The sequence below is a fragment of the Ursus arctos genome, unplaced genomic scaffold (assembly GCF_023065955.2).
Source record: "Ursus arctos isolate Adak ecotype North America unplaced genomic scaffold, UrsArc2.0 scaffold_26, whole genome shotgun sequence".
Classification (NCBI taxonomy): domain Eukaryota; kingdom Metazoa; phylum Chordata; class Mammalia; order Carnivora; family Ursidae; genus Ursus; species Ursus arctos.
This window is the reverse complement of record NW_026622941.1, coordinates 25,197,350-25,209,537: the sequence shown is the minus strand read 5'-3', so window position 1 is coordinate 25,209,537 and position 12,188 is coordinate 25,197,350. Positions and strand designations below refer to the sequence as shown.

Sequence of the window (12,188 nt, the reverse complement as noted above, 5' to 3'; positions counted from 1 at the left end):
TTTAAATAGTTTAATAACTTTATTCTTTATACTATAAAACTTCATATAGTAAGATATATTAAGTCCATTTTATCACATGAAACACATTTTTTGCAATATATTATTAGTCTTTTACCTTTGTCATAATGACTATTAGCTTAAGTTTTGAGTTTCTATATAATTTATGAACTTTTTTCTTTATAAATTCTGGATTTTGTGTGATGTTTAAAAAGGACTTTCTAAACTAAGAGTATAAAAACCCACATCTCTGTTCTTGAAATGTTTCTACAGTTTTTAAATTTTACTTTGAACTCTTTGATTTATCTGAAATTTATTTTAATATAAAGAATAAAGTTAGTGTTCAGCTTTTCCCCCCAAATGGTAACAGAGTTATTATAATGCTCTTAGTTGTTTAATCCATTTCCCCTCACTGATTTGAAATGCCACTTTTACCATATAATAAATCCCCATATGTGTCTGAGTCTATTTCTGAAATCTACCCTTTCCCATTAATCTATTTGTGGGTTATACTGAAATGTTTTAGTGATTGTAGCTTTACAATATATTTTAATATCTGTTAGGATTAATCTCATCCTGTTACTTTTAGTTTTTAAAATTTTCCTCAATATGGTTAGTATCATTTGTTGGATTCTAAAAAAACAAATGCAAGCTGTCACTTCGACTGGATTCCCACTGAATTCATAGATGAGCTTAACAAACACTGGCATCCTTACAGTATTGAGTCTTTCCATTGGAAAACAACTATCCAGAAAGTTATTCAAGTCATCCTTTATGAACCTCTGTAGCATTAACAATTTGTTTTCATATAGTTCTGGACACTTGTAAAGTTCATATCTAAATACTTACCCTTTTTGTCGTTACTGTAAAAATGATCTTCTCTTCCACTATATTATTGAACTACTTATTGTTTGCATATAGGAAACTTACTGGTTTTTGAATATTGGTTTTATAAATATAGTAATTTCACTTGTGAAAATATTTGCAGGAATAAAACATTACCTTTGTAAATCCAGGACTTCATTTACAATATCTGTTCCAATACTCCCAGCACCAAGTACTATTCCCGTAGACATTCCAGGCACACTAATACAAGACTGTTTAGAGGATTCTAAATAGTAACAAAAGGAAAAATTCAAATGGAGACTTTAAAAATGTATATATAATTTTGGTTAATATTTTTTTATTTCAACCCAAATATACTTCCTATGTCCCTCTTTAAAAGAAATAGCTACATCCTACAATGTTATAACCATTCATGGTTGCGTTACAAACATAACTCATGATGGTTTAAGATGCGTATGAAGCATGATAGGAATCAAATGTGTAGAACATCATTGAGGGCACAATCATAACTTGTAACCCTGAGTTACAGATACTTCCTTCCCATTTGAATCGCCACACTAAAGCCAGAACAATACTGCTTTATTTTTAATATTCCTTAATATTTCTATTTTTATTTATACAAGTAATGCATTAAAACATTCTCACGGTGGAAAATCAAGATAAGCAAAAACTCCCCCTTAATGCTTTCCATTGATTTACCCGACAGATATGTATTGAGTAACACAAACTACAAGGAACTTCTAGGGATAGATAATGGATAAAATACCATTCCTACTCTTGAACTCAGTCTAGTGGCAGAAGAGTTGAACAAACAACTAATTGCAATAGGATATTAGATTATAATGGAAGTGTGATCAAAGTATTGTAGAAATTCTGAAAAGAACGACTCAAGTCATAGAAGCCTTTGCAATTTTACCTTGAAATATTTCCCTCTCCAAGACAGAAAAAGATGGCAACAATAACGACAGTCCTATTAATAAATCTCCATCATTTAAAACTAAGCTTACCTTCTGATGATTGAGAGCTGCAAGGAAGTAATGATACTTCTCTCATCTCACTATGTCCCCTAGAATTAAGAAACACCATAGGCGATCTTTTTTTAAGTGAAGGAAATTGTTAGAGCCACGACATTAAAGCTCTGTGTATTTATCAAGTATTTGCCTTTTCATTTTATATATACACAGTGTTAATGTCACCACCAGAGATCAAGGTATTAATGTGCTAAGAACCAGGGCATTTGCCCAATGCCCTATTACCCTATAAGGTACATTTTCTCACAGTTTCAAACTCTGTTTGTATACTAATGATAAGAAGGCAAGAATTATTGGAATGAGTAACAGGGGATATTGCTGGAGATACCAAGCTTTGTGGGCCTTTTTAAAAAACTATAATAAACCAGGAAGTAGAACTGGTTTGATGCAACCTTAGAACAATTACAAAGAAAAACTTACAGAAAAATAATAATACATAGAATGGGCTATGTTAGCCTATTAACCAAATCAGGAAAAGTTGGCTCTTCTTTTAGGCTGGCTGACACAGCCCATCGCCGGGCTTGGCAAGCATTAATGTGCTTAGGCTGGATTTCTGTTTATCCCTCAGCCTAATATTCCCACACAATCACACGTGGTACCCCAGGCTTAGAAGATGCACGTGCAAAAATGATGTGCAGGACAAAACAACTTCTTGCAATGATACAGAGTTTTAAGTTACAACTATATCATTAAGTGGAGGGACAAGACGAGGACATGAAGGGTAGGGAGGAAGAGCTTGAGTGAATACATTTACTATCACCTTTTATACCAAGCAAAAGAAATTTATTACAAAAGGGAAAACTTTCAGCTTAATTCTGAGAAGTAACACCAGTGAACAGTGAGTGAATTACAAAAAATATATACTTAAGTTATAAAGCCAGATGATCATACAACTTTAATGATGTAGCAAGATGAGGAAAGACACTCATTTGAAATTAACATAAAGGTCTTAACAACATAAAAAATTACTTACAAAACTAAAGTGTTGACAGACACAATATATTCCAGTTCTTTGGTCCAAGGATTTGTGAAACTAAACCACTGGCTTTTTAAAGTTACAAAAGAGCCATCTTTCTTTCTGAACTTGTATGAACCTGTAAATATTTTCTCTTTACTCTGTAAAACTTAACAAGAAAAGATAATAATCAGCATAATCATCTACCACTATATAAAAGTTTCAGATTTCACACGAATAAGAAATGAGTTGAAGCTGTAATTAAAAAGTACCCCAAAATTACCCCGCTCAACGCATACCTGCTCTGTGCTTGTTAGTCAGATTACTGTGGTCATCTTGATGAAAATATTCATAACAAGAAGTTCCCAGAAGTTCCTGGGGCAGATATCCTAAAACTGCTGTCGCCCTGGTTTTAAAATTGAAAATAAACTCCAGGTTGGTGAACGCAATCCCTTCCAGGGTACTATAGGCCCGTATACGGTCAGGATAGCAGGAAAGTGGACAGGGAGATGAGTAACCTATATGCCTCACTGGGATCCCTTCGGCTGCCCAAACTCAGACTAGAGGTACAAAATAGAATGGACACCCACCCAGTCCAGGGTATGCTCTTCTCCCATCCAATAAAATTGTGGCCACAGACCATTCTCAGTTTCTGCACCACTGGCTAAAAAAATATTATTCCAAGTTTTATCCAGCAGTGCTACTAGGCACATCTTTAATAGCCTACAGTATTCCATTGAACTCTAATCATTATGGCATATAAATGTTCACCTTTGGTCCACATAGACAAATTTTCCATTCATTGCAAACCGGGTTATAAATTCAGTTGGTTTCACTTTAATCTCTCCGCTGTTCTGTGGGACGATATATGGATGTAATCTTCCAATGGCAACAAGGCAAGTAAAATTACTCTCTTTCTTATTGTCCCTTTCTTCTTCCATTCCAACAATATTTGGAGGCCAGCTTCTCAAGTAACCAGTGCAGTGGATAGTACAGAATTTTCTATGATCTAATTCGAAAGTTTGAAAAAAGAACATTGTAAATAAACTCTTAAATTTCTTTGACATGTATAATAGTTGTGCTATAATGCATCCTTCAAGCATGCTAAAATATGAAAGGGGAAAGGTATTGCATTGAAAAGAAGTCATCAATTTCATTTAACAACCTTATTCTTAACCGATTATTTTTCTCATAAATGAAATTATACATACTACAATAAAAAGTTAAAAGATTGCTTTAATTTAGGTTTAAATAGGCCTAGAGCTTAATATATTTCCAAGCCAGTTTTTTAAATTACAGTAATTCATATTTGTTAGAAAAAGTTAAACACCCTTGCTCTTAGCCACAAATGTACTCTTTTTAGCTTACTAACTTTTTGGTATAAAAAGACAGTTAATTACACATAAATTCTTGAATTTCTTATGTTAGCACTTATAATGGTTAATAGATATCTATGGTTATAATAGATTTATAAGACTATTTAGAGAACATTTGGAGAAATTCATAAAAGGTGTAAAAATAAAATTTGATTTAAATTTCACTTGTCAGAAAACTCTCAAGCAGTTAACTCACAGGAATAAGCTTGTCAAATAGGCCCAAACAAAATGATAAAAAATTGGAATTAATCCATATGCTCAAATATCAGGAAATTCTTAAAACAACGAGATACAACACAGGCATAAAAAATTGGCAGTATATAGATTATGGCAACACACACACACACAAAAAGCTGACTGAAGTGTTAAAAGGAAGGGGGGGGGGAAGACTGGTAAAAGTTATTTAAAACAGTTTGTGGTAAGATTTAGAAAAGACCAGAACATTCATTATTTTTAATCAGTTCTATTCGTTAAGACTGTTATTACAACAAATCTTTAAAAAAATTTAACAGAAGATGATATGGGCTGTCTTATAAGACAGCAACCAATAATAATAGCAAAGACTTGGAGAATACTTTATGTGCTGTGTTGCTTTAAATCTATAATTAATCTTCTTACTAGTCCTGTGAGGTGTTCTTATATCAGCACCATTGTCTCAGGAAACTGAGAGTTAATGCCAAAGTCCTAGCAGAACATAGCAGAAAGTGTAGAGCTGTGAGTGCTCTCTCTTGGAAGGTGTTCAAACATAAATTGTTTGGTGATGGATGGGGGAGAATACAAAAGGTATTTTAGTCAGAGGGAACAGCTAGTGTAAACCCAGAGCCAAGAGAGTGTCAGATGTGGCAGAAGGCATAGTCTGTGATGGGGAAGTGGCTTGAGAATAAAGCAGGGAACAGATAGGTTAGCTCTTGTAAACTATGCATAGGACATTGCACTCATCACCTAACAGACATCACCCCTCCATGGTCCACAGATGCCTTAAATTATGTCATTATCTCTTCCAATCCCAAACTATATATATATATGTGTGTGTGTGTGTGTGTGTGTGTGTGTGTATGTATTTTTTTTTAAATTTTGGGTAATTGACACGCAATGTTACATTAGTTTCAGGTATACAACATAGTGATTCAACAAGTTTAAACATTATGTTATGTTCACAAGTGTAGCTACCATATTTCACCATACACTGCTATTACAATATCATTGACTATATTCCTTATGCTGTGCTTTTTATTCCCATGACTTATTCATTCCAGAACTGGAAGTCTGTATCTCCCACTCCCCTTCACCCATTTTGTCCATAACCTCAATCTCTCCCCTCTGGAAACCATCAGTTTGTCCTATGTTCACAGTTCTAATTCTGCTCTTTGTTCTTTCATTTTAGATTCCACATATTAGTGAAATCATATGGTATTTGTCTTTCTCAGCCTGACTGATTTCACTTAGGATAATACCCTCTAGGTCCATCCATGTTGTCTTAAACGGCACAATCTCATGCTTTTTTATGGCTGTGTAATATTCCATGGAAACAAAAGCAAAAATAAACTCTTGGGACTACATCAAACTGAAAAGGTTTTGCATGGTGAAGGAAACCATTGGCAAAACAAAAAGGCAACTTACTGAATGGGAGAAGATATTTGCAAATGATATATCCAGTAAGGGATTAATATTCAAAATATATAAAGAACTTATACAACTCAACACACACGCCAAAAAACCCAGTTTAAAAATGGGCAAAGACCTGAATAGACAATTTCGCAAAGAAGACATACAGATGGCCAACAGACACATGAAAAGATGCTCACTGTCACTAAACATCAGGGGATGCAAATCCACAGCACAAAGAGGTATCACCTGTCAGAATAGCTAGAATCCACATAAGAAATAACAAGAGCTGGTGAGGATGTGGACAAAAAGGAACCCTCATACACTGTTGGTAGGAATGCAAATTGGTAGAACACCTATAGAAAATAGTATGTTCTTCAAAAACTTAAAAATAGAAACACTATATGATCCACTACTGGGTATTTACCCAAAGAACACAAAAATACTTAGTTGAAAGGATATATGTACCCCTATGTTTATTGCAGCATTACTTACAATAGCCAAGATATGGAAGCAACCTAAAAGCCCACCAATAGATGAATGGGTAAGGAAGATGTGCTATATATATGCTATGGAATATTGTGCAGCCAAATCACGTCTTTATCACTTACTCCCTATTTTGTTTATTGGCACCATAATCAACCCAGGTAGTTAAATGAGAAACCTGGGAGTCCTACCAGGTTCTTTTCTTTACAACATCCAAGATACCTTAAGGGAATTAAAATTGGGATAAATGGTAAATACAAGGTTTTCATTCATATTAAAACTAGATAGCAGTCAAAAGTCAAAAAGCTTATACACCGAGTTTGGCATTTCTGATGGCACTTGCTTACAAATTTACAAACGATACTGACTAAAAAAGTTGATTCTTTTCAACTACAAATGTAGATTTAAAAAGTTTCACATTCATATGGAATCTCATCACACAGAATGTAGCATTTTACTTGGATTCTTCTCTAATAACAGGTTTGCCAACCAAATTTCCAATTTAATCTGTCTCACAATTCTCATTGTGAACGTTTATTTATTCAGTTGGCAGATTTTTAGTTTGGATCACGTAATTCCATCCACAGCAATCCATTTGATCAATCATCTTAGGGGTTTTTTAATCCCATAAAATACCTCTTATCTCAAGAATTCTTAGGGGGACCAGTCGGTTAAGCGTTCAACTCTTGATTTCCACACAGGTCATGGTCTCAGGGTCGTGAGATCGAGCCTTGTGTCAGGCTCCACACTCAGCCAGGAGTCTGCTTGAAATTCTCTCCTCCTCCCTTTTCCCGTCCCCCCTGCTCACATGCTCTCTCTCTAAAATAAATCTCTTTTTTTAAAAAAGAATTCTTTAGATTTTTACCTAAATATTGGGGTCATGGGCCCCAATCCTTACCAAACTGTTTATATCACCTCTGCAGGGTAGATTCAAGTATAACCTACTCCATGATTTTTGGAAAGGGGGAAAATTTTTTATTAATCCAAACAGTGCCTTGATTTATAGGACATCTTTTCAAACATAAATTGTTTGGTGATGAAATTTTTCTTCAGGTTGAGGGCTAGGTCTCTCAATTTGGTATCTTGCTTAGTTTGAATTCTCACAGAAGCGGATCCTGAGACAAGGATTCAGGTACAAGAAGCATATTTGAGAGGGGATCCCAGGAATACTAGTAGGAAAGTGGGATGAGACAGAGAAGAGAAGGAAGCCGATAAAGGATATGTTCTCCAGCAAGTTGCCACTTTGGAAAAATCACTGTTCTATTTGGGTGCGGGGCATTCTTGGAAAAAATGTAGAACAAGAGCTTCAGAACTAAGTAATCCAAAGGGAAAAAAAAGTTGGATGTTTATCCATCAGCTCCCTTCAGGCAGTGGATGAGGGGTGCTCACAGGGAGCATTGAGTCCCAAGGACTTGAAGACTGCCCCTAGCTACTGTAGGCAGAACAGTCTCTAAAGAAGAGAGAAGGTCTAGCAGAGTCATGGAGGTTGGACATTGGAAACAAGATGGTGTGCCCTTGAAGGGCAGGTGCTAAGAGGATAGGTCATGGTGCGCTGACAGCATCTGCCACACTTGCACAGGGAACCAAAGGGATTCTGGGTGTACTACTGTATTACTGATAATCTTAGCAAGATAAGTTTGAGAGACACCCAAGATATTTGGTAGTAGTCATCCATCTTTCATCAGCCCTTGATTTCACAAGTAAAGATACATGAGTAATTTTATCCCTATCTTAGAGGCTTTTTCAGAGTTTGAATCTACAACATTTATGTTAGAATCAGGGCAGAAATAATGTTTTTAATGTCAACCTTGCTTGTTTTTAAAAAACTTTTTATTATGGAAAATCTCAAACATACAAAATCAGAACAGTATAATGAAACCCCACTTGAGTGATTCATGGTCAATCTTGAGAAATGGCCTTTCCATAAATTGTAAGTTCAGTTCCAATTAGCATAAAAAGGGCTGCTTTTTAGTTAAATGTAAGTGTAACTGAAGCAGAACTATGGAGATAAGAGCTGAGGGTTGCCAGGAGTGATGGGGAGGGGGGAGAAGAATAGGCAGCACACAGTGGCTTTCAGTGCGGTGAGACTAATCTGTATATTATAATGATAGATACATGTCATTATACATTTGTCTAAACCCATAGAATGTACAACACCATGAGTGACCCCTAAGATAAACTGTGGACTTTGGGTGATGATGATAATGATGATGTGTCAGTGTAGGTTCATTCTTGGTAACAAATGTACTATTTTGTGGGAGATGTTGGTAATGGGGGAGGGTCTGCATGCGTGGGGGCAGAGGTATATGGGAAATCTGTCCCTCCCTCTCAATTTCATTGTAAACCTAACACTACTCTAAAAAATAGTCTTAAAAATAATTTAAAAATTTAAATGTAACTGCTGTGCCATGGCAAACAAGAAGAAAAACACCTTTACTAACTATGAGCTTTCCTCATTAATAGGCAGTCATCTTTAAACATAATCCTATTGGCTAATTATTCCTGGAAAGACCATTTAGGAGCAAGTATATGTAAAATACAATTATTTCACTTGATACTGTCCTTGGCTAAAGCAGAATACAAGATGATCTCACATGTGGGAACCCACCCATGCGACCAATCAGGGTTCAACTTTGCAGTTACCTTATCCTGCCCCAGCTGTCTGTCTACACGTCTGTCCAGAGGCAGTTGTCCTCAAACTAGGCTCTGCAAGGAAAGGCCACACTGATTGCTAACACATGCCCTTACCATTCCTTCGGCCAAACTGGCTGTATGACTTTGGCACAGAGCTCTGGAGTATAAAGTGAATATTTTGTTCCAGTGCTTGAGCAGATTAAAAAGTCTTTTCTGAAAAGATACATGACTCTGACTGCAGGCATCTGTGTGGCCCAGCCTGATGTGGGGGTGAACATCCGTGTGTGGGCAGGAATACATTCCTACAACAAAAGTCAACCCCCTTGCCGTGTGTCTGCTGCAGAAACCATCCAGAATGGGTCTCTTTCATTAGTAACCTTTTGGCATCTAGGAAGCTGCGTTAGTAGGTAGCAGAGCCTAGTGGAAAGAATACAGATTTTAAAGCCACATTTCTGATTCTGCCACTTTCTATGTGACTTTAGACACATTACATAACCTTTTTGGGGGGTTCTGTTTCCTCAGGTGCAAGATAAGGACAGTTTACACAGGATTGTTATTCAGATTAAATTAGGTATTTACTCAAAGTGCTTGGCATATAGGTGTTAAATAATCACTGATTCTCTTGCTGAAGACGAGAATTTTGTTTTGTTTTCCTTCTTCTCTTTCTGAGCCACAAATAAGGGCTTCCATTTATTGTCTACTAGGAGCCAAGCGCGGCATTAGCCACATGTAATCGTAACTCCCATGAGGTGATATTATTCTTGTACCCATTGTATCAGTCTGCTAGGGCCGTGATAACAAGATACACGGACTGGCCTTAAAAAAGAAATGTATTTTCTCACAGTTCTGGAGGCAAATTGTTGGCAGGTTTGGTTTCTCTGAGGCCTCTCTCTTCAGCTTGTAGATGGCTGACTTCTCACTGTCCCCACATGACCTCTTCTTTGTGTGTGTGCATCCCTAGTGTCTCTTCCTCTTCTTTTTTTAAAGATTTATTTATTTATTTGAGAGAGAGAGAGCACGAGTGAGGGGTAAGGGCAGAGGAACAGCGAGAATCCCAAGCAAACTCCCCACTGAGCCCAGAGCCCAACACCGGGCTCAATCCCAGGACCCTGATATGATGACCTGAGCTGAAATCAAGAGTCAGAGGCTTAACTGACTGAGCCCCCAGGCCCCCCTCTTTCTCTCCTTATGAGACCAGTCATACTGGATTAGGGCTCCACTCTATGACCTCATTTGACCTTAATTACCTCTTTAAAGGCCCATCTCTAAAGAGAGTCACATTGGGAATTAGGGCTTCAGCATATGAATTTTGGGGAAACATAATTCAGTCCGTAACACCGATTTTCCATATACTGAGAGGAATCTGCTTCCAGGTGCACAGTTGTTAAGCAGCAGACATGATGTTAAAACCCTATCGAGGGGCGCCTGGGTGGTTCAGTTGGTTACATGTTTGCCTTCAGCTCAGGTCATCGGGTCATGATCCTGCACCCCTCCCATATCCACCCCCCAACCCCACAGCAGCAGGCTCCCTGCTCAGCGGGGAGTCTGCTTCTCTCTCTGCCCGTCTCCCCCACTCGTGTCATGCTCCCTCTCTCTCAAATAACATCTTTAAAAAAATAAATAAAACCCTATCAAATTCAGAGTCCAGACCCCTTCTACTCTGTCCTAAAGTCCACCAGCATGGACAAAACCCAATATGAGAACTTGGAACACTGGAGGGACTTAAAAATATGCCAGTTCCTTTAGCCCATCACGAAATTTAACTATGAATTAGCCTTAATTTACCACTTGAAATATATTTTCCAGTAAGATTATCGATATTTATTTAAAAAGAAAAAAAAACTTCTCTGCCTCTTCTATAAACTTCTAACTTATAATAAAAAATTCCACTTAGAAACCATGTAGAAAGACTAAAGAGTGATTGTAATTACATCCTTCAAAAATGCTGCTTGGAATTTTTTTTAACCTATGACTAGACACGTGTTTTTGCTTAAGATTCAATATTTACAAAACACTGTAACGGCACTATGCAGTTCATGGAGGACATCTTACTTTCCCTTGTATATCTTTGCAAAGGTTAAAAGACTAGACACAGAAAGTATCATTCTTCCAAGATTATTATCAGTGACTTCGTCAGGCTCCCTAAGAAAAATCCTCCAAGAATGTATATATTCAGTCGTGTGCTATCCTAGAATTCCACAAAAGCTGAAATAAAAAAATCTAAGGTGGCAGGAAAACCTAGACAAGATTCAGTCCCCCCACCAGTCTGTGACTTGTAGTTCTGTACTTCAAGCCAAATTATAGCATGCCTATTTAATAAATGCAGATGTTCCCAACAAGACCCGGATTCCTTTAGTTCCCACTGTAGACAGAGCCTTTTCAGATTTACTTCTCATGAGAATTATGTTAGAGAAAATGATCCCAGTTGTTTGCTGTGTTGGTTAGCTAGGGCTCCCATAACACAGTCTCCCGGACCGGGGGGCTAAGAGCACAGGCTTATTTCCTCACAATCCTGGAGGCTAGAATTCTGAGATCAGGATGACGGCATAGCTGAGTTCTGGTGAGAGCTCTCGTCCTGGCTTGTAGACAGTAACCACCTCACTATGTGAGATAATAAACTCTCTGCTCTCTCTTCTTCTACGGGCACTAATGACATCACGAGGGCCCCGCTCTCACAACTGAAACTTCTTGGGATCAAATTTTTTAAATGTTCAGAACATCATGATGCGGATTAATTCACTGGATTCTTAGTTGTTCTTGTAGACTTGAGAGCAATTATGTGGTCAATCCAGAAAAAAAGAAAAGAGGATGGTCACTTATGCGAGTGTCTACGATGAGTCAGGCATCACAGAAACAAATGAAACTCTCATTCTAATGTGGGACGCAAATACAAAAAAATAATTTTGATACAGTGCAGCAAAGAGCTCAGGATTATTAATAGGTTACCTACCAAAAGTAGGTACCTGGGACTTAACCCAGCAGAGAGGGAAGGTTGTTTGGGAAGATTTCCTGGAAAGAAGTGTTGCCTGTGTTCTAATGGTTCTCGATCTGCCAGTAGGCTTTCATTCTCCATTCCTTCCAGCGGGATGGCCTCGTGCTGCTGCTGGTATTCTGTTTTGGAGATCTAAGGCCGGTAAACCGCCAGGGCCATCTGGGTTGGTGCCTGAGTCCTAGACTTGACAGACTCACTCTTCTCTTCTATAATGGCATTTCTCAATTCAGGATTAAATGTTTGTTATGGTGAAACAAGTCATCAAG

General features: G+C 37.4%; 1 protein-coding gene across 8 annotated transcripts in view; it reads right to left on the bottom strand.

Annotated features, from left to right (window-relative positions):
* The window catches only part of BMAL2 (basic helix-loop-helix ARNT like 2), a 113,757-nt gene that overhangs the window by 18,756 nt on the left and 82,813 nt on the right, over window positions 1-12,188 (bottom strand). For all 8 annotated transcript variants that reach the window (XM_026502213.4, XM_048216531.2, XM_048216532.2 and 5 more), the window contains 5 exons: window positions 3,601-3,838; window positions 3,129-3,235; window positions 2,848-2,998; window positions 1,851-1,909; window positions 1,000-1,108 (listed from right to left, as the gene is read on the bottom strand). In XM_026502213.4, the coding sequence (XP_026357998.1) occupies window positions 1,000-1,108; window positions 1,851-1,909; window positions 2,848-2,998; window positions 3,129-3,235; window positions 3,601-3,838 (664 nt within the window). The remainder of the gene's footprint in view (window positions 1-999; window positions 1,109-1,850; window positions 1,910-2,847; window positions 2,999-3,128; window positions 3,236-3,600; window positions 3,839-12,188) is intronic.